The following is a 23,367-nucleotide window of genomic DNA, read 5'->3' as shown; positions in this document are numbered from 1 at the left end:
CTATGTGAAGTATTTGATGTTTAACAATTTAATCACTCAGTTTGTCATGATGCACTGCTCTGCAAAATAGAAATACTTTAATTAAAATAATATAATGTAACCACTGTGTTTTTTATAGAAGTACATGTATTTTTTTCACTTCTGTTCTCTATGACCAGCACAAAAACCAGACTAGCTGATAATTTTATTATAAATAATTATATATTTTTATTAGTTGTTGTGGCCACATTCTCTTGACATTTCCTCAGAACTGTTTATAGCATGCACTGTAAATGGAGAGTGTGCCAGGATCACTTTATTTTCACATTTAGGTAATTTAAGCCTTAAATGCATGAATGTTTCGCCAATCATTATTACATATTTGGGTCTTTAGCGACCCAGGTCTATATCTAACACGGATGGATCTCTACCTGTCGCGATAATATAAAACTCTCCTAATATTAGAGTAACAATCACAGAACAATAAAATAAAGCATATTTTGTTACCTTTTGGAGCTTGGAAGGGTTCAGTTTGAGCAGATGTTTTATACCATCATCATTGTCCTCGTCAGAGCTCATTTCCCAGTACATTCAGCATCGTGCTCATATTCGCGATCTCAAACATATTCACAAAACTATCATTTTCAACATCTTCAAAATCAATATTTTGATCGCTGACAGCTTCTTCAACAGATCCACCATCAAGTGACAGTTACACTAATATTTGATTGCATTCAGTACTTGCTCTGCAGTAAATGGCTGAGCCATTTCAAGTTTTACTGATGATACTTCCTATTCTTTTGTTTTCTGCCTGCAGTAACTATGAGTGAAACGTCACTTCATCATTGTGTATCAGATATTGCCACCTTGTGGAATAAAGGTGAATTGCACTTATTCAGTCATCAAAGATTCAATTATTGTTCTGCAGAAAAAATATATTTACACCGTTACACACCTTGGGTCAATAGCGACCCTATACAATTTTTTAATTTTTTTTCTTGTTATATTGCTTATAATTAATTGGTTGAGGAATACTAAGAAGGTTGATGTCTAACTTTAAAAATTGTATGAGAAGGAGGGTAGTAACTAAAGTCCCACGTCACTAAAGACCCGAGGTATGTGTTTAAGTGTTAAAAAAAAATGCAAGACTGTAACCACACATTCAAGATTTCTGAAAAAACATATATTGGTGTCGTGACAACACTACGCCACAGACTTCCATTTCTGTCAGTTCATTACAAACTAAGAGACCAGATTAAATTGTTTTCTGTGGTAAACAACGGCCGTGACAAATGGTGTCAATAGCTTAACCTGTAATTAACCCCAAACATTCCTTTAAGTTAAAACGAAATAATGACGTTCAGAACACTGACATGCTGCAACAAAGTAAAGGGAGGTCTGACTATTTAAGTCTCATAAAACAGATTTGTTGGAACAGACTAGTTTCAGTTGTGCTCAAAATGACACGCACATGTTATTGGGCATCTGAATGGCCAGTGTGCTTCTCTCTCCTCCCTGGCCAAGCAGCTGGTCTGTGGGATTCAGAGCACTTCCTCAGCCAGGTGCAGCGTTCAAAGAGCCTGCTCTCTCTCCCTTTATTTCTCTCTCTCTCTCTCTCTCTTTGCGCTCTATGGAGTACAGGATCAGAAGAAAGTATGGAAGTGGTCTTGCCTCATTTACGGTCACAAAGAATATCCGTTAGAAAATCCATTAGAAATTAAAAATTCAGGGCAAAGTTGAGTAGAGCTATCATAACAAACCTGTTAGAGCAGCTCTTCCATTATCAGAACCAGATACTTCAGTTTTTCCTCTCTCTGCCCTTTCTCTAATCCCTTAAATTCCACTGCACCTTTGGCCTTATTTTGAACCCAAAACACCAGAGACGAATGAGACACCCACACCAATCCACACCTCTGTTTGTGTGCACGTAGGTGAGAAAAGTGTCAAATGGATGAGTGGTTTTTGATGTGAAAGTAAGGCTGAAATCATTTAAGTGATGCAGATATCATTGTAACAAGGGTGGATATTGGATTTTCAGCAAATAATGTCAAAGTATCGCATAATGTTGGAATATACTGCAATAAGGTGCAGCAACATTTACCACTGTTGCGAATTTTTAAATTTGAAATTCAGTCATTTCAATAGGAATGCATGTGACCTGGAATTTTCGGGTAAGGGCAAAGGATTTCCACACAGAAATTTTTCAGTGGGTTCAAGTTGGTCAAGTAAATTCGCTGTGCTGACCAACAGAAATAGTTTGGTATGAAAGTGACTTGTGTGTGAGTTGTGCTTTATGCAATGCTGTACTATTGACAATAGACCTTTTTGCCCCCAAAATTTCACACAAATTTCACTAATGTGACCATACCTTACGACTGCACAATATGAAAGAAAAATGCAATAAACTTGTTTGTGTCATGATATGAAACAAGTGCACAAGTCATATGGACTACTGTTACGGTACTTTTATAGTGGTTTTGAAAGCTTCAGTCCCCATTCATTGTAATTGCATAGCAAAGAGCAAGAAGAAAGAAAGTAAAAGTTTGGTAAATCATGACAGAACCTAATTGCTACCCCAACACATTTCTTCCATCTTACCGTGGCAGTCATCTTGTCACTTTCCGCCATGATAGCGGAGGAGTACTTGTTGGATGGCATCACTATTTCAGTCGTCTTTTTTATTTCTTCCTCTCTATCCTGTCAAAAAGAAGCAGACTTGATTAAATGATAAAAAGAGGCAAAACAGAAAAGACTGCATCCAATATGAGTCGAATATAGAAAAACATAAGTATGCACTAGCATTTGCATGCTCCCCTGAGAAAAGATTAATGGATAATTGTTGTTAGTCTTTAACTAAACATTGACCTCTGTCTTAGATAAACATATTGTCATATTTGCCCTTAGGAAACAAGCACTCAAACTTCCTTCAAGAACAACAAATAGAAAAATGGGTCAAATAATGATTCATTATTCTGAAAACTCGTTACACTATGAATGACACAGTAAATTCTTCAAAAAGTTCCAGAACAGTATTGATCTGTATCTACACAGCAATCTGTTGCAGTTATGATTAGGTTTTACTTCCAGTTTCTGATCTTGAATGTTTGTTTCAGGTAATGGTATGTAATGATTGTCTAGGTAAGCCAAGAAAAAAATTGTTTGATGTTATATCTTTCACCTTAATAAGACAATAAAGGCCACTAAAGAAATTGTTCACCAAAAATAAAAATTCTGTCATTATTTGCTTACCCATATGGTATGGAACAGAGCATTGTGAATTTTTATTTTTATTTTATTTTTTTTACAGTTTTTCTCAATCGCTTTGGTTCATTTAATGAAACTGTCTTAACTGTAAGTGCATTTGTCATAACTGTTTTACAGTATGGGACATCACAACTCTGTTGCATGTCCGCAAAATGTAGTAACTCACTTAAAACATTTAATTAAATTCAATTCACATTTATTTGTATAGCACTTTTCACGATACAAATCGTTTCAAAGCAGCTTCACAGAGAATGCATGTCAACATTACAATTTAAAGAATGCAGTTAGCAAATAATGTAATAATTTAGGCAATTAATTTACAATCACTGTTAGCAGTTTCATGAATTGAAGCATGAATTGTTAGCAATTCATGCTTCAAAACCTAGTTCTGTCAGTAATTTGGCCAATGCCACTAAAATAAAAAAGTTTTTTGTCATCATGTGAGCTGTACTGGTCAAAATGTTTAGATGGTTTTTCACCATTGTAGTCATCCCTGGAAATTTTTGTTATATATTTTTGTTGACTCTGACTGTCTGTTTCGACTAGCTAAATGCTACGGTGTATCACACTGAGCTTTTCAGATACAGATTTCAACAGTTGGTAAGATTGACTGGGAATCAATACTGTAGTACACAGAAAAAAATACACACATTTGTTATGTATGCAGTACATTTATTTTTGAAGCAATGTGTTCCATGTAAGAATTATCTGTTAAGTTTATGGACATTTCCTTAAACCATAAAAAAAAAAACACAATGCAATGATTAATTCAAAATACATAGACCCACAGCAGACAAGCCTTAGCCAGCGAAACCAAGAAGACTACTGACTGAGGCGGAGCCGCTGGCGGTGGAGACCCAGGCGGAGCCAAAAAGGGTCCGGAGGGACCGGGTGACACGGAAGGTCCAGGAGACCAAGGTGGAGTCATGGGGACGAGCAGCCAAAGATGAGGAGCCGGTGTGTCCAAGGAATGAGGTGAAGCCAGAGGGAAGGAGGAGCCCAGCCGAACAAAGGGGTGGAGGGACAAGTCACCGACAAAGGCCCGTAAGTCATGGTCAGGGCAGAGTGACGACTAACCAAGGCAAAGCCGGAGGGACAAGGAAGCCCGGTAGAGCCATAGGGATGATGGTCTCAGGTGCAGCCAAGGGGGCAAGGAGCCATGGTGGAGTCGACAAGCTGAGGTGGAGTGACGGGCACGGGTCGTCAGTCCAGGGCTGAGCTGGTGAACAAACAGTCTAAGGCAGATCCACAATGCTTAGATCAGGCAGAGTAGGAAGAGATAAAAGGCTGGAGTGCGACAGTGAAGACGGGGCTTAAGGACTGGGCAAATAGTTAAAAAATGGCCTCCTTGGCTAATACAGGGCAGACAGATTATCGTGCACCTGGTCATACTTTTCTTCGGGCTCGCAAAAGGCCGCCTACTCTCCGCCTACAGACCGCATAAACATTATGGGAAGCGTGCTAGCCAGACGAGATTTAAACTTTGTCGGCTGGAGACCCAAGTTTGGTTTGAAGACGAAAAATGTACCAAGCACAATGTTCTCTCACCATTCCCGATTTCTAACACATACTTGTCACGTTTGGCGTGGTTTTGCGGCTCTCAGAGCAGAAAGGAAAGCTGATGCTATGTATGTTTTTCTGTCGTCTCTGGGCGCATAAATTGCGCAAGGTTATTTTGTTCATTAGATCAAAAGATCTAAAAAAAGCCCATACATTTATCCACCCATAGACCCTCCCCTTGAAGATATCATGACAGAAGTAGTTGAAAGTGGACAAAAGAGACGGATTAAAATACCAGGTGTAAATTTGTATGTGTCTCCCTCGTCTACTTGTGATGTGATCGACCAAAACGCATCTTAATATTAGGTGGAAACAGAGCCTTAGTAAGTAACGAACAGAACAACTGGTATAATGTGCAGATAATGATGAATGAACTGAACAAAACATAAATAAACAGAAACTAATTAATGAAATGAACATGTGGTGTAAATCAATGAATAACTATGGAAACAAACTGAAAGCAAGGAAACTGAACTAAAACCCACCCAAAACTGGAACAAACTCAGATTACCCGTAACAGAGACTACATTGGCTGCGGGTTTTTTTTTTTATGAATTTCATAAGAAAGAAAGTCATACAGGTTAGGAACGACATGAGGGTGAGTAAATGATGACAGAATTCTTATTTTTGGGTAAACGATCCCCTTAATAATGACATCTTTAGTATCATTATTCATGTTCCTCTGTAGTTCAAAAATCCCATGAGGTAGAAACATTTAAACTGTCAACACAACAGTCATCAGTCATTCATACTTTTGAGATCACAGCTGTTGTTCACGTTACACCCTGAGGGTGGCGAATGTGTTTCTGTGTCATTATAACTTTTTCCCATAGCTTTGGAAGGCAGTTTTTTCTATAGTCTATATCACAGTCTGTATCTGACATGCACACTGGATCTGGGGAAATATAAAAACTAGGGAAAGCGACAAGTCACAATATGCAGACAGGACACAGGCAGGGCATCCAGGTGCATCCTACAAGCAATGACTAAATGACATTGTGCTTAAGTCTGCAGACAAGCACATGCAAGTACTTGCACACACACAAAGGCATTTACTTCTTAACTTCTTCTATGGATCTCATTTCAAGTCCATTATCTAAGTGACAATGCGTTCGTTTTCCTTATGGGTCCTATAAACACAAGTACTCCCTCCACAGCCCAGTGGGGGGAACTGAGAAAACCTGTGAAGGTGAATAAGATTGAATACAATAAGAGGCCACATCAAAGGTCAGTATGAATGACAGAGATTGTGGACTGAAGCAAGGTTTTTGTATAAATGCAGTTTTGAGTGTGCATGTGTGTGTGTTTGTGTATGTATATTGTGTGAATATATCTGCCATTTAGGATCACAAAACTAACGTATATTAACTTCAACATAAAAAGAGATTGAATATCATTCTCAAAATCCATTATGAATAATAATAATAATAATACAAAATACGTGTCCCCTACTGTAAGCTTAGGGAAGTCTGACAATTGGTTATTTCAAATAGTTTGTTTCTAATGGTGCATTCAAGTCCTCCTGGACATTTTGTATTTACGTAGTTGGGAAGTCATAATTTTGCTGTCAGGTGTGTTGAAATATATATATATATATATATATATATATATATATATATATATATATATATATATATATATATATATATATATATACACACACACACACACACACACATATATATATATATATATATATATATATATATATATATATATATATATACACACACACACACACACACACACACATATATATATATATATATATATATATATATATATATATGTGTGTGTGTGTGTGTGTATATATATATATATATATATATATATATATAGTACAGTCCAAAAGTTTGGAACCACTAAGATTTTTAATGTTTTTAAAAGAAGTTTCGTCTGCTCACCAAGGCTACATTTATTTAATTAAAAATACAGTAAAAAACAGTAATATTGTGAAATATTATTACAATTTAAAATAACTGTTTTCTATTGAATATATTTCACAAAGTAATTTATTCCTGTGATGGCAAAGCTGAATTTTCAGCATCATTACTCCAGTCTTCAGTGTCACATGATCCTTCAGAAATCATTCTAATATGCTGATTTGCTGCTCAAGAAACATTTAATGTGTACAATTGTACAAAATATTTGTGTACAATAATTTTTTTCAGGATTATTTGATGAATAGAAAGTTCAAAAGAACAGTGTTTATCTGAAATCTAATCTTTTGTAACATTATAAATGTCTTTACTGCCACTTTTGATTGATTTAATGCATCCTTGCTGAATAAAAGTATTCATTTCTTTAATTTCTTTTCAAAAAAATAAAAATAAAACTTCTTACTGACCCCAAACTTTTGAACGGTAGTGTATAATGCTACAAAAGCTTTGTATTTCAGATAAATGCTGTTCTTTTGAACTTTCTATTCATCAAGGAATCCTGAAAAAAAAAGTACACAACTGTTTTCAACATTGAAAATAATCATAAATGTTTATTGAGCAGCAAATCAGCATATTAGAATGATTTCTGAAGGATCATGTGACACTGAAGACTGGAGTAACGATGCTGAAAATTCAGCTTTGCATCACAGGAATAAATTACTTTGTCAAATATATTTAAATAGTACACAGCTATTTTAAATTGTAATAATATTTCACAATATTACTGTTTTTTACTGTATTTTTAATTAAATAAATGTAGCCTTGGTGAGCAGATGAAACTTCTTTTAAAAACATTAAAAATCTTAGTGGTTCCAAACTTTTGGACTGTACTGTATATATATACACACACACACACACACATACATACATACATACATACATACATACATATATATATATATATATATATATATATATATATATATATATATATATATATATATATATATAAAGGATGCATTTTGAAATGCATCATTTACATCGAGTAAATGATGATACAAATGATAAATAAAGAATGTGAATCAGGTTTCTTTAGGCTTTTTAATGTTTTTATTCAATTTATGTTGTTGTGAACTGAATTGTTATAAAATTATACAAGTATGGTTTGGTGTAAATGAAAAAAACTAATTTCATCCATTTTAACATTTACTGTCAACTACAGACATTGTTGTATTCCCAAGTTTTCTCATTGCAACTCGAAAATTATGGGATACTCACTTGTAATTAATATAATTAATATCTAGCTTCCGCCAGACTGCTTTCCATATTCAATTTACCAAAAAAACAGAACTGGCATCACATCAGTTAAGCTTTTTCCATAAGTTGAATATGGAAGGTGTAGGACATAGCGTAAGCTTTTTGAACTGCAAGAGGCGTTGCGCTTTCTTCCTAAGTTGAAGGAGGTCTGGCGGAAGCTAGATATTTAACTTCATAACTTGTTAAATATGGATATTTTTCTTACAAAATCGCATCGCTTCGCTCCAGAAGGCCTTTATTAACCCCCTGGAGCCGTATGGAGTACATTTATGATGTATGGATGTGGATGGAAGAAAGGCTTATACACCTAGGATGGCTTGATTGTGGGTCATTTTCATTTGAAAGTGAACTAAAACTTTAAACATATAAATACGATCTTTCTGACATGACGAACCAAAAGAACTAGTTAAAAATAAACTGTTGATTGGTTTTTGAGATATAAGCATTGCACTCAACAATGGAGGCAGATGAACCAAAGTCTATAGTCAAGTCAAGTCACCTTTATTTATATAGCGTTTTTTACAATGTAGATTGTGTCAAAGCAGCTTTACATTGATATCTGGTACATTATTTTGGCTGCACAGCAGCTCTTAAAGAATAGTGTCAATGCAGGCAGATCAAAACACTGTTGAATATCAAATGTCAAGTCAAATGTCAAGTGTCCCCAACTAAGCAAGTCAAAGGCGACAGCGGCAAGGAACCCAAACTCCAATAGGTGACATCAGGTGGCAAACCTGATATATAAAACTATATATATAGAAAGACAGTTCAGTCCTGTTAGTTATAAATGGGAGAAACTGCAATGCGCAATATGGCGGAATACGTCCCGCCTTCTAATTAAAAGAGCCAATCGCTGATTGATAAAGTCATTGGTTCACTGCAGCTGCCATTAGAGGCTCCGGTTCCCATAGAAACCTGAGATTTGCTCATAGGACTGCACATATGCAGTGAAAATAAGCTTTTTTAATGCTATTTTAGCATAAGAAACAACATTTATGGGACGGTTCATGTCAGATTTCGTTGCTGATTTGAAATATGTCATTTAACTGGGAGTTTGCCAAACAGTTTTTGAGATTTCAGGATTCCCCCATTCAAATAGATAGGACTTGGTCTTGGATGACCGAAATAGTCAAGTTGCAAATATGGCCGCTGAGTGAACAAACTTTCCTTGAAAGGGACTTTGGATGAAGGCAAGCTTGAGGGGAGGGGTTTAAGCAGACTAAATTATTGGACAAGTCCTGCACATGTCACCAGAGAGAAGTCTGATGCTTTAACCAGGAGGTCCAGTTATGACATTTTTATTTAAAAATGATGAGGTCAAAATCATTTTTAACATATGCATAAAAAACATGCACTTAGAAAAGGATTTGAAAGAACGGTATGCTCACAAATTGGACATCGCTAGTTTGTGAATGCAGCTGTGAGCTGACAGAAAAGAAAGCGAGTTATGAATGAACGACTTAAGTTTTGGACATCAATAAAAGCCGAGGGAGAGTCACGCTATTCAAACTGGCCGTGTCGTTCTGAGTTCAGTTTGCAGTCTCATTGTTACTAGAGGTTTGATTGAAGTCTGAGTCATTTTATGCAGCAGCGCAAAACCAAAGTGACGGCGCGGCATTCCTTCGAGAGGCCCCGCGGGCATTGAGCGCGCGCTCCGCCGTACAGTCTACCAACGACAATTAGCACGTTACCCTCGCTCAGATGCACGCTCGACTCAACTCACATTCACCCCGCTGCGGAATTCACCTGCACTGATCGCCTCCATATTTACGCGCTCACATTTCTATTGCTTTGAAAGAATAGCTCACTAAAAAATTAAAACAATGTCGTCTTTTTCTCACTCTCATGTTAGCCCAAACCTGTATGATCTTGTGCGGAACCCAATATGACAATGACAGCCTCATTCGCCTTTCACTTGACAGAGTCCGTCATTCATTCCCTACCATTATGACTAACATCCCATTAGGTGTTCCACAGAAGAAAGAAAGTGATATGGTTTGGTTATGTAAATAATGATATAACTTTCATTTTCGGTTAACTTTAAACACATTTCCATAGGCCTAAGTGAAAAATGCACAATAGAGGTGTATAAAATATATCAATTATGTTGCAAAAGGAGATGTCAAGACTGTAAAAACTTTAATCCGTGTGACGCTGTTACTAAACTTCTTGACGTCAACGGAATAAACCGGTTTTAAAATAGGCTGACAGAAATGATTTGACTTCGTTTATCTAGCCTACTTATTCGCAAAGTTAGTAAAACGGTCACTAATTTAGAATATGGGCTTTAATTACATTTACCATCTACTATTTTAAAATCTGTGAGGAAAGCCCACTTGCATCTTCACTAAACATCTGGATTTTCTTGACAACGTGGAAATCTTGGAATAGGAAATTCACGAAAAGTGTAACGAATCGAAATTCATTAGTAAATGTGCACTAAAGAACTCAAACCGGTAAAGCAGGAAAATGAGGGATAAATCTCAGAATCTTCTCCACGCCATTTACATAATCTCCAATAAGACTTGCTTTCAGCACGCCTCAGCCATACACGCTCGATAACCACACACTATTCCATGGTTTCACAATACATTCTAGTTATATATAGATATATTGGTTAAAGGAAGTTAAATAAAACTAAGTTTGTGCATATCATCAGACATGTGCGGTCATGCTGCACTTGAACTCGTCCCGAGAACGCGCACCAGCGCTCCATGCAGAAGAGGCATGAAACTTACCTGTCTCTGGAGAAGTAGTGTTATTAAAAACGCTTGAGAGGAGAGGTTGAATGTGCAGTCAGAGTAGTCCACTGCCAAGGTACCAAGGTATGTCAGACTAATCTTTGGTGGTACACACGCCTTTAAACCCTTAGGGTGAATATGTAAATGGAGTCTCGTTCACAAGAACCGCTCGGTCTTTCGCCTCTACTACACTCAGGCGTGACTTTTCCCGGGTCTCGAATCGCACTCCCACTGAATAAAAGCTACTTTTACCTCCTACTGTTTAACCCTTTCTCAGGAAGAGATGCCATGCACGTGCTGTGAGATTCTATTTTGTGCAAATAAAATATGCATGCTTCCCCCCCCCCCCTTACAGAACTACTTTTTATGTTTGCTGGATTGCTTGAAACATATTTTATAGGCTTAACTTATTCATAATGTTGGAAATTAGTAAATATCTACTTTGTATGTTGAGCATATTATAATCTAATATTATATATGTTGTTATAGCTTATAGATATTTTAGAGCATGGGAAAGCAACCGACTGAAAATGCCCAATTTCTGAGGAAATTATTAAAAAATTGGTCCCTGTAAAAACTCAGGTCAAGTGACTTAGCATAAAAACCATGCTCCCACAAGAGCTGTCCTGTTCAAACAATCTAACAAACATAGTTTATAGCTTTGCATTAGGATTTTCCATTGTAATATTGAAAGCCGGCATTTTTTTCATGGGAGATATAAAGTGTACAATTGAAAATATAAGCAATATTTCGAATAAAAATACGAAATTGTATTACTTGAGACCTGATGTATTGGAGAATTGCAATAAATTAATTTACTGAGGTATTTTATGCTGCTGCCCATTTAAGGGTTAATATCATGGCACATATTTTATAAATAAGATAAATAAATAAGACGACATTAATCGGCTACTTTTTGCAAAGAAAATCATATTTATGTACATTGTATACATTGATAGTTTAATTAACACACACAAAAACATCTAGGCTACATTATCACTGCACTACAAAAAAGTTCATGACCATGTGCTCAGGAGAGCGCGCAAGTTTGAGAATGGCGAAAGTGCTGCTCTAAATCGTTGGCCTGAATGAGCAGCGGAAGTGTGGAAGCAGATGTGACAGTTGAGTGTATCAACAACGGAGCTGCAAGGAAACAATGTTGCAGTTGCATTTCACGAATGATACATTACCCGACAATGTCAGCACTGACTTTCAGAATCTGAATAAATTCAGTGAACAGGTAAGATTTCAGTATGCTGGGAATGGAAAGTGTGAACTACGACCATAAAGAATGAGTTTAGTGTGTTTGTGATCAACTGAGGTTGTGTATAATTTAATTGAATGTAAATAAACGGTCTATCGATCATCGCTAGTTCAGAAATAAGTCACCTAATGCCTCGCTTAAGTGTGTATAATGTGTTGTCACGTGATATAACAGTACCATAACACTTAGCATTAGCACGACTAACCTGAGCTTCTTTAGTTATGTTGAAGATTTCAGACATAACTTACTAAACTTCGCAGCCACTATTTAAAATTATTTACTATATTTTTTTACTGTATTTTGACACTATCATAATTGTATCATGCCGTAGATATAATAGAAACTCATTTTTGGTTTGCTGTGAATGTTTGAGGAAACAGCTTGACTTATTTTTATAAGTAGCCTAACATAGACACCATTATGCTTTCCTTTCTAATATGTATTTGACCACTGCTATAGAGTTTTATGCAACATTTAGCAACAAACATAAGGTACACTACCAGTAAAGTTTGAACACACTTGATTAAATTTACATTTCTCGTGATATTAAAATGTCTAAATGCTCAATGCTTGATATTGCAATTTTTCTTTGCAAAGCTAATATTTTAATGTTGTTAAATGGGTGAGAACAAGACGAACAGGGATGGAAAAGCAGCAAAAAAACGAGTCTGGTGTTCATTGCTGTTTAAAGTTAAAGTCATAAAGTTTTGTCCAAACATTTATCTTCATGTGTCTCTGCTACTTACTGTCTGTACTGATATACCTTAATTTCAGCCTTTCACCTACATTGTAGATAATACAATAATATGTAACCTACATTCAAGGCCAGTCACTCAACTTTACTTAACTCCCCTCCCTTTGCAGCAATTTGTGAGTCTGACAGAGATCTTATACCAGTTCCTTCTAGAACCCAAAGAGGTGAGTCAACACTCCCAGATTGCATCTCTGAAAAGCTATTTCTCTGTTAAATCATTACCAGGAAATACAAGAAACGATAAAATGTCTAGATTGAATGCCGTCACTTTGGATAAAAGTGTCTGCCAAATACATGAATATAACAACAACAAAAAAATAAAATTGAACATATAACAGTAAACAAAGAGATGGTTAAGAGTGACTAAACAAAGATTGAATATGTGAACATTTGTTGTGATAACATGTAAAATGATTCTATTTGTTTTTAAAGGGATAGTTCACCCAAATATTAACATTCTGTCATCATTTACTCACCCTCAAGTTGTTCCAAACCTATGGAAGCCCATTTCCACCACTAAATAAAAAAATAAAAATGGTAATTGCGACTTTTTATCTCAGAATTCTGACTTTTTTCACAATTGCGTGATATAAAGTCAGAATTCAGATTTTTTTTCTTGCAATTCTGACATAACTCGCAATTGTGAGAAAAAAAGTCAGAATTCTGAGATATACAGTAAACTCGCAATTGCGTGAAAGTCACAATTTTTTTTTTTCCTCACAATTGCAAGTTATAAACTTGGAATTCTGAGATCATAGATGCAAACTCCTCACCTTTCAGTGACAACTCACCTTTTTGAGATCAAAATAGGTCACTTATGGGATTTGCATAGATCCAATGAGAAAGTGTTTTTATGGGGGTGGGGGTGGGGGGTGTTACAAGGGTACTTGGTTGTTTCAATAAGTACTGTACATTGTTTCCTTTACTCTTACTTTTAAAAACTAATGTCTTTAAAGGGGAATATTTTATGTATTTGAGGTCTGAGGTGTGGGAACGGTGAAGAGAGGGAGGGCAAACAGTTTGTAGTTTAGCTCAGTATTGCCGTCTAATCAGCCAATATTGTCTTAAATATCCGGCATTACAGTTTTGGATATATATACGGTATTAAAAATAAATAAAAAATCCCTTAAAGTAACTACAAATGAGCATGTAAAGCAAATATTTTTTTTAAAAAACAATTGCCCCCGCCCCACGCAATGTTCCCACCTTTTACCACCCCTTACCTGTTTGCATCCCTGTGAGATATAAACTCGCAATTGCACAATTCTAACTTTTTTCTCACAATTGTGAGATATAAACTCACAATTGTGTGAAACTTTATATCTCGCAATACTGACTTTATATCACGCAATTGCGAGTTTATATCTCAGAATTGTGACTTTATATCATGCAATTGCAAGTTTATATCTCAGAATTGTGACTTTATAACTCGCAATTTTGAGAAAAAAAAGTCAGAATTGTGAGAAAAAAGTCAGAATTGTGAAATATAAACTCCCAATTACGAGATTAAAAAGTCGCAATTACTGTTTTTATTTTTTTATTTAGTGGCGGAAACCGGCTTCCATACAAACATGTATGAATTTCTTTCTCCTGCTGAACACAAAAAAAGATATTTTGAATAATATCGGTGACCAAACAGTTGATGGGCCACATTGACTTCCATATTTTTTTCAGTCAGTGGGGCCCTTCAATTGTTTGGTTACTTATTTTCTTCAAAATATCTTCCGTGTTCAGCAGAAGAAAGAAATTCATACAGGTTTGGAACAACTTGAGGGTGAGTAAATGATGACAAAATTTTCATTTTTGGGTGAACAATCTCTTTAAAAGTATTTATAATCACAACACAAGAAAAAGTTAAATATTTGGCTTTTTCCTCTTTAGTCCGAGCGGTTCTTGCAACAGCTGACGGAGTTTGCTGGAGAGAATGGGATGAGTGCAGGACCACTGAGGGCTCTGATGAAGAGTATCCTCCTCCTACCTCATGGTAAAACCTTAAAGACCCTCATCTTGAACAGATTGAGCACCTCAATCTGAATATCCACTGTTGAATAATGCACTCCCCTTCTGCTGGTGATAACATCAAATGTAGACGCTTAGCCTGACCCCAGCACTAATCTAAACAGTGAATGCTATGATCCTAATCACAGTGAGTGATTGTTCACTGTATTTTACACCAAATTGCTGCATTATGCGTCTAGAGGATCCTAACATATGCAAATAGCCCTTGTTGCAAATTGCCCTTGGGAATCTGGACCTAATGTCACATGTAGACTGCCTGACCCTACCAATCACTATGCATTGCTGTGCTGCTACATTTGCATTCATTGACTGTCCTGCTGCCTGTGCTTTTAGGCATTAGAATGAAGAGAAATGTGTCAAATTACTAATTATACTGTTGGAGGGAAAATTATCAAAGTGGTAGTGTAGAATAATATGAAAAATCAGACCGACATACAAAAAACATATAGGCTGAGTTTAAAAAAGCCTATAGTGAGCTGCCCTACGTAGGCAGTATTATAAGTGCACTCTTGATGTGTAAACCGTTTCAAAAGGTAGTAACATAAAAGCAAAATCAAATTTTAGACATTTTCTAATGCATCAATACAATATCTTTTACAGAGGAATGTTTATTATAAATTTACTTTTCATTTAATTGTGTTAATAAAATAGTTTAGTGTTTAAGTTTATTTCAAAATTGATTATTTTACCCTGTATTTGTATTAGAATATCACTTGCAGAGTGCAATTTGTGTGTCCTTCAGAATTACTTCCTATGTTTAGTGTCACTGATTTAATTAGCATGTTTCATCGCAAAATGAGGTACTCCAGTTACTGGGGAAAAAAATCAAAAATAAAGCTAATATATCGATTTATTTTTTTTATACGTGTTGCAACGATACATCATATCATTAGTCATTTGACTGATGCATAGATTCATATTGATGAATCATTACACTCATATTTAGTGTTCCACATTGGTACATAATCAAGGTCCATATCAGTTAGAATGCTGCCTATTTAGATCTTTAGGTTTGGAACAGAGATTTAATGTGCATATAGAAACAATATTAATGTCTTCCTCCCTTCTCAGGTGCTTTAAAAAGAAACCTAACAGCTGAACAGGTGAAGGTTGACTTACTTTCATTAGGTACGATCTTTCCTCACATCCATAATCTGTACATTTAATTATATTTCTCAGTAGTCAATATTTAACAGTGAGATCTATTGCTTAATCACAGGACTAAATGAAGACAAGGCCAGTCATTTCACTGACCAGGTATGTCTTAACATTGAGACATCATGGATGAGTTATTGCTTGTATCTGTGCGGTTGTGGATGGGTATGACTAAGATTCAGTATGTCTACGTCTTCCATTTATTTCAGTGGAGAGTTCACTACCCTGTTTTGTCCAGGCTGGCTGTGGGACAGACACTAATGGTCAACCAGCTTGTTGACATGGAGTGGAAATTTGGTGGTAAGCAATAGACAAACATTTATATTTAAATCTATATCATTGTAAATAAGAAAATAAATAATGTGTTACATAATATGTGAATAATTTAAATGCATAATCCTTGGCAGTTACTGTTGGTACAAGTGAGCTGCAAAAGACTGGAAACATTTTTCTACAGGTAAACCTCTTTAACTTTTTGAAAGTCATAGCAAAAATTTACCAATAAATTGATTTTAAGGTGCATTTACCCTTTGCTTGGTGGTTCAGTAAGATTTAAGGCTGGAATATGCTACACACATTTTGCCCAGATGTTTTACAGTTTGGAGAATTTGACGTTAGTTGCTGAAAGCCAGTGTCCGTCTTCAGATTTTGGGAAGTTGACAGATTTCCCAGAAAATAATGTGTAATACTTTTCAGTTCAATGGTAGGAGAAGTCAGGGGCAGCAAGAGGACTTTATTTTAAATCTCATACAATACTAAACAGAAAAGGCACCTTTTCAACTCTACACTCATCTCAGCTCTCCCCCCGTCCCAGGTAAAGGCTGGCCCACACTAAAAGATTTTTAAAATCTTATCAGATTTTCAAAATGTGAGAGATCACAAACATAACGATAAAAAAATCATAGATTTAACGGTTTTGTTCCTATCCGCGATGAGATCAAGACAGCACACCATTCACAAACAGCCAGAGTCCTGACTGTGAATACGAGAAATCTCATAAAATCTCTCACGATCAAACGTGACTTTGGAGTAAACAAACATGGTGGATGACGGGCAAGAAGAATTTCCGATAATAGTGCTTGTACTGGTTTTTACAGAAAATCTTCCGTCAGCTCACTTTTGATTGGGTATCGTTTCGTTCCATGTGACAATCTAGAGAGTGTGCGTGTTTGTCCTCTGGGTTCCCCCCACAAAACAGGATTTCTGATCGTAAATATTCAACATGTTGGATATTTAGAATTTGAGAACGGTCCGAAGTTCTTCCGAACAGATTCAGTCACTCACACCACAATCTGTAGAACCATCAATATAATCGGGACTTTACCTAGAATTGTCAGAAGGGGAGAATTGAGCACAAAATCACCCTGATTATCTTGTCATGTGTGGTTGCCTTTAGCCAGTGCCTTATATCCAACTGTCACTGAGAGTGGAAACAGGTGTTAGTTATCAAACAATTGACCCACTTTCTTGCCACTTGTCTCCTGAGCTCTCTCTACCATCGCAGACTCCGCTCAACCACACCCATCCTGTATAATGTTGGAGGATATCAAACATGTTTGCTATTTTAAGCTGATTTTAGAACATGTTTTCATTTGTAATGCGTCTCCTAGCAATGAGTTTGTTGTGTTCAGAACGAAGGCACATCTAATCCTATGATCGTGTCACGTCCTGTCTAGTCTGATCGATATCCCACAATCTTGTGTGTTCGGTTCTGTGACAGTTGAGCTGAAAAATATAAATGGCATCTGAAAGTTGTGGTTGGTGGTCAGTTAGTGTGTAAATGGACATTTTTGACCAACTTTATCCAATTTTGATATAATTTCTAGTGAGAAATTAGTATTGTAGTAATTAAATGTTTGCTTAGTTAAGCTCTTTCAATTTTGTTGTAGATCATTAAACCGTTATGCGGTTTAATCAGTCTGAAATCAGTTTCGTGAGGTACCTTCTTTTGCAATCGCTGCCTGCAAAGTCATTGCCTGATAGGGCAGCGAGGCAACAAGTCGGTTTTGGACGCAGCCAGTGTGTGACCCTCAGTCGTTTAGTGCTTGATGTTCAGTTGTTCTCTGTAACCGTTTTTAAAGTTGGCAAGTGTATGATGCCCAGTGTTTTTAAAGGTGCCCAAGAATGCTTTTTCACAAGATGTAATATAAGTCTAAGTTGTCCCCTGAATGTGTCTGTGAAGTTTCAGCTCAAAATACCCCATAATTTTTTTTAAATAAATTTTTTTAACTGCCTATTTTGGGGCATCATTAACTATGCACTGATTTTTTCAGCGTGCCGCCCCTTTAATTCGCCTGCACCCTGCCACACGAGCTCTCGATTATATTACAGCACATTTACAAAGTTCACACAGTTAATATAACCCTCAAATGGATCTTTACAAGATGTTCGTCATGCATGCTGTATGCATGCTTCGAATTATGTGAGTAAAGTATTTATTTTGATGTTTATATTTGATTCTCTATGAGTTTGAGGCTGTGCTCCGTGGCTAACGGCTAATGCTACACTGTTGGAGAGATTTATAAAGAATGAAGTTGTGTTTATGAATTATACAGACTGCAAGTGTTTAAAAATGAAAATAGCGACGGCTCTTGTCTCCGTGAATTCAGTAAGAAACGATGGTAACTTTAACTTCATTTAACAGTACATTAGCAACATGCTAACGAAACATTTAGATAGACAATTTACAAATATCACTAAAAATATCATGCTATCATGGATCATGTCAGTTATTATTGCTCCATCTGCCATTTTCGCTCTTGTTCTTGCTTACCTAGTCTGTTGATTCACCTGTGCAGATCCAGACGTTACTGGCTGCCCTTGTCTAATGCCTTTCATAATGTTGGGAACATGGGCTGGCATATGCAAATATTGGGGCATACACCCCGACTGTTACGTAACAGTCGGTGTTATGTTGAGATCCGCGTGTTTTCCGGAAGTCTTTTAAACAAATGAGATTTACATAAGAAAGAGAAAGCAATGGAGTTTGAAAATCAATGTATGTCTTTTCCATGTACTGAACTCTTGTTATTCAACTATGCCAAGGTAAATTAAAATTTTGAATCTAGGGCACCTTTAATATTTTGTTCATATTTTAAAAGTCATGTATATTACTTCCGGTTGGAGCGAGGTGCTAGATGGCAGCATAAAACTATAGCTCAATGAGTTGAGCTATAGCTGAGTTGAAAAAGCCCTCATACTCTAAGAATTTCCAATTCAAATACAAGAAACGACTATAAAATGATTAGGGCGAAGCCTAAAATAGGGCTTGTGAAACAAAAAACGATAAGAAGCGCTCAATTGCATATGGGAGAAGCTTCAGGGCTTCCAGAGACAACCACTAACATCGGATTAATAATTGAACGTACATTACCAAACTGAGCTCTGGAGAGGTATGCAGATTTAACCATGTTTAAACAACTTTTTGGTGGACTATATGTTGAATTTGGAGTCTGAACACTCTTCTATAGACCTTATGTAGCCCCGCCCCTTTTCAGCGTTGCGCTCGTTGTCTTTTGACTTCCGGTTTGTATTTCCACAGCGATATTACATTTATGAATGAACTGCTCGTTTTAAAATCTTCCCGATCTACTGACATTTGTTAAGACATCTGCTTTAAACATAACAATGCTCATGATAACTTTCATTAACTCTATAACAAGTAAATCCACTTAACCAACTAATTATTCTTTGACAGCGATGCCATAGAAATGTACAGAGCTACCGCAAAACGGAAGTTTAAAGACAATTTTATAAAGATGGCGGCGCGCTTGTTTCTCTGGTAAATAAGGTCTATAGGTAAAATATTACTAATTTATTTTTATGATATCATTCAACTATATAGGGCAATAATTGGACATTTGAGAAAATTGACCAGGGACTGTTATTTGACTTATGATTGGTGCTATACTATTAGGGGAGATCATCCCCCATTTAAGTGATAGCGAGGGTCCCCTACCAGTAGTAGGACTAGATCCCTCATCCCAGGATTGATGAACGAAGGTCTTACGGGTGTAGAACGACATGAGGGTGAGTAATTAATGGTATTATTTAAATTTTTGGGTGAACTAACCCTTTAAAACATTTTTAGACTCTCGATCTTCTTTCTATTGGACGGAATCCACCCATGCTGGAGGAACTGTGGGGTAGAAAAACCCAAAGACTATAGAATAACACAAGACGCGTCACTCGTATTGTTTTGAATGGGAGAAAGTGTAACGCGCAATATGGCGGAATAAGTCCCGCCTTCTAAATAAGAGGCAATCGCTGACTGGTAAAGTCATCGCGTCACTGCAGCAGCCGTTAGAATCACCGGTTTCTATAGAAACAGTCAAACGCGCGCCTCCGAAGAGACGCGCATTTAGGTCTGCGCATGCGCAGTAGTTTGATCCAGCCTGAAAAATGAATTTTTTTTGTCATGATTCGAGCGTTTAGAAACTAAATTTATGAGCCGGTTGTTGTTAGATTTCATTTGTGATTACAAATATGAAATTTAATCGTAAGGTTGGTGAACAGTTTTGGAGAATTTGATGTTTCCCCATTCAAAGAGATAGGAGCTGCATGATGCCCAGGATGCCCGAGAGGCGTTTCAAAGATGGCCGCCGAGTGAAATGACTTGTCTTAAAGGGACTTTGAAAAAGCCCATCATACACACATTTTTTGGTTAAATGTGAATGGTTTTTGGTAGGTTGTATGGTCTATTAGTATTTTTACTCTACATATACCAAAATCGTTTTCTGTTTTATATTTGGGAGATATTCCAGATGAGGTTGGAAAAGATGGAAAATATTTTTTTAGGATTTTACTGGCAACAAGTAAAAGGGCAAAAACCCGGAAATTGTACAAGGAAGGACCCACCTACGAGAGAAATGACAGAGATTAGATAAATGGAAAGACTCCCATATAAACTTTGGCTGCAAATGCAAATCTGTGAGAACAAATGGAGGACATAAACAGCTAATTTTAAAAGTAGTGGGGTATATTTGGCTAATGTGTGGTATTATGTTGTTTTTCATTTGTAATCTTCAGTGGTTGTATTTACAGAAGTCTAATATCCAATATATCAAGACAAATATGCAGTTATAAGGCTCATGACTCATGAAACTTTTTTTTCTTCTCACAGCTGAAACTGGTGATCAGAAAAGGAAACACGACAGAAAACGTGTACATGGGTGAGTTTACTTCAGATCTGTTGTCATACTGTATTTGATTCAGAATTTTCAGTATATATTCGATGTCATTTTTGACTGTTTTGCTTGTATCTCTCCACATTAGAGCTGACTTTACCACAGTTTTATAACTTCCTTCATGAGATGGAGCGTGCCAAAGCTAGTATGGATTGTTTCAGTTAACCGAATCAGAGTTTGCCTGTTGACCAGTAAAGAGTTGTAATGATGCTTCCATACTCTCAAAATGTTTCAAGAAGAAACTTAAATAATAATTCACTGATCTTATTCAGTTGTGTGATTGTTAGTGTCTTTGTTTGTTTTTGATCACATTCCACATCAATGCTCTTTATTGATGATCTTCTGTTTATTAAACCTTTGATAAATATCTTCTGCAATGGTGTTTATTAGTACCAACATATGTGCTTTTTGTTCTTTATTAAAGGAATATATTCTCAAAAATAAGCTTTTTTTAGTGCTGGATTTCATATTTTGTTTCCTAAAATTGAACCTTCTGCTTACTGTATAAGTAAAATAATTAATACAGCAAACTGCAAACACTAAAATTCGTTTATTTTGGGATGAATACAGAACATAATTTTCAGTCAAATGTATGTTTTTGTTTTGTCCTTAATAAAATATTTTAGTAAAACTGAAATGTTTTTACTTCTACTACTACTATAGGTGCTGCAGAAATGTATTCATTTTGCTGTCAGCAGACATGCCCTGTTTGAAAAGTGTTTGCTTATATCAAAGAATGTCATGTCGAGTCAGATTTATGTAATAAATTAATTCTGTGTTAAATATGAGCGCTCTGTTACATGGTATTTGTGTCCTGGAGCAATTTAAAATCAAGATTGGCAATATCAAAGAACATACCCAGAGGCCGTGTAGATAAATCATAAGTCTGATTTGTTCAAATGTTGTTGTTTCCCTCTGTTTGAGCAGTAAATTTACATTCTCTTCAGTTTGAAAATTGTCTCAATTACTGACTGACAACCTTCTGTCTGCATGTCAGTGCGTGCTGGTCGTCTATGAGACATTTAACACCAGTTTCTCCAACTTGTGGTGCGTGTTTTTTCATGACAACACTTTCATGACAATTCAGAGTTATTGTATGTTTTGGTGAATAGGAGTTGAATTACTATGAATTTGTACAATCTACTAATGCCCCACCAAGGGTTAGGTTTAGAGTTGGATCTTCATTCTGGGTTTTTTTCCCCAAAAAATATTTTTGTACAAATAATATGTTTTCTCATGAGATAGTGTTGGGACAGTTCTCCCAGGTCAATCAGAGTCCCTTGGCAGTGCATTATTCTTTCTTATAGGTCATTCTGACGTCAAGGAATTCGGTCGTAATCCCAATGATGGTAGCTTCACACAACATTCTCAAAAAAATAAAGGTGAATGAATCGGAAAGCAACATAACTATTAGCGCTTGGCTGCCATAAACGGATCTCTGTGGTAAATTTTCTGACACCTGATTAAAAGGTTAGTTCACCCAAAAATGAAAATTCTGTCAGTAATTACTCACCCTCATGTCGTTCCTCATCAGTAAGACCTTCGTTCATCTTCGGAACACAAATTAAGATATTTTTGATGAAATCTGAGAGCTTTCTGTCCCTTCATAGACTGTCACAATTGGAACTTTGACGCTTCAAAAAGTTCAAAAGTACTGCGTAACCAATGAGGTTCATTTTCAGCACATTTGAGCTTCCGTAAGAGGTTTGTTCTTGTGTGTCATTTAGGTTTGATTGAGCTCCTGTTTATGTTCGCTGATCAGTGTTCATATGTTATTAAAGCCTAAATTAAATTTGCTCATCATATGAAGTGATCGGGTTTCTTAAGAAAATTTGGACTAAACCACTCAATTCATATGGTAGTTTTCCGATCTCTTTATGAACTTTTTGTAGCGTCAAAGTGGTAGTTGCGTAGCTGTCAATGGAGGGACAGATCGCTCTCAGATTTCATCAAAAATATCTTCATTTGTGTTCTGAAGATGAATGAAAGTCTTACGGGTTTGGAATGACATGAGGGTGAGTAATAAATGACAGAATTTTAATTTTTGGGCGAACTACACTGTAAAACCCAATAAGTTCAGAATACTAAAAAACATTTGACGAAACTTTTTACCTCAAAACATTTAAGTAAACTAATTCATTTTTTTAAAGTTGGTAGAACTTAAAATTTTTGTGACAAGGGGGGCGGGGCTGAGAGCCATGGAAGCTGATCAAAGCCAGTGTGGTGCACAGGTGTCTCTCACTAACAA

The 23,367-nt window shown here is 36.2% G+C and overlaps 2 protein-coding genes across 4 annotated transcripts in view; one reads left to right on the top strand and one right to left on the bottom strand.

Annotated features, from left to right (window-relative positions):
* Nucleotides 1–10,982, bottom strand: part of dnmt3bb.1 (DNA (cytosine-5-)-methyltransferase 3 beta, duplicate b.1) — a 50,078-nt gene extending 39,096 nt beyond the window's left edge. Inside the window, exons 1-2 of one of the 3 annotated variants that reach the window (XM_048178137.1) lie at nt 10,739–10,982; nt 2,578–2,676 (exon numbers count right to left, since the gene is read on the bottom strand). In XM_048178137.1, the coding sequence (XP_048034094.1) occupies nt 2,578–2,637 (60 nt within the window). In that variant the 5' untranslated portion in view covers nt 2,638–2,676; nt 10,739–10,982. The remainder of the gene's footprint in view (nt 1–2,577; nt 2,677–10,738) is intronic. The other 2 variants (XM_048178134.1, XM_048178135.1) reach the window with 2 other exon arrangements.
* An 800-nt stretch (nt 10,983–11,782) lies between these two features.
* commd7 (COMM domain containing 7) lies at nt 11,783–21,907 on the top strand. The gene is made up of 9 exons (XM_048178422.1): nt 11,783–11,981; nt 12,870–12,923; nt 14,641–14,743; nt 15,850–15,906; nt 15,998–16,035; nt 16,143–16,233; nt 16,341–16,390; nt 21,056–21,104; nt 21,208–21,907. Exons 1-9 carry the CDS (start codon nt 11,898–11,900, stop codon nt 21,282–21,284), a joined length of 603 nt encoding a protein of 200 aa, XP_048034379.1. The 5' UTR covers nt 11,783–11,897; the 3' UTR covers nt 21,285–21,907.
* Nucleotides 21,908–23,367: the final 1,460 nt, after the last annotated feature.

Source organism: Megalobrama amblycephala, linkage group LG24 (genome assembly GCF_018812025.1).
Source record: "Megalobrama amblycephala isolate DHTTF-2021 linkage group LG24, ASM1881202v1, whole genome shotgun sequence".
Classification (NCBI taxonomy): domain Eukaryota; kingdom Metazoa; phylum Chordata; class Actinopteri; order Cypriniformes; family Xenocyprididae; genus Megalobrama; species Megalobrama amblycephala.
Note: the sequence above shows the minus strand (reverse complement) of the source record. Positions and strands in the feature narration are given on the sequence as shown.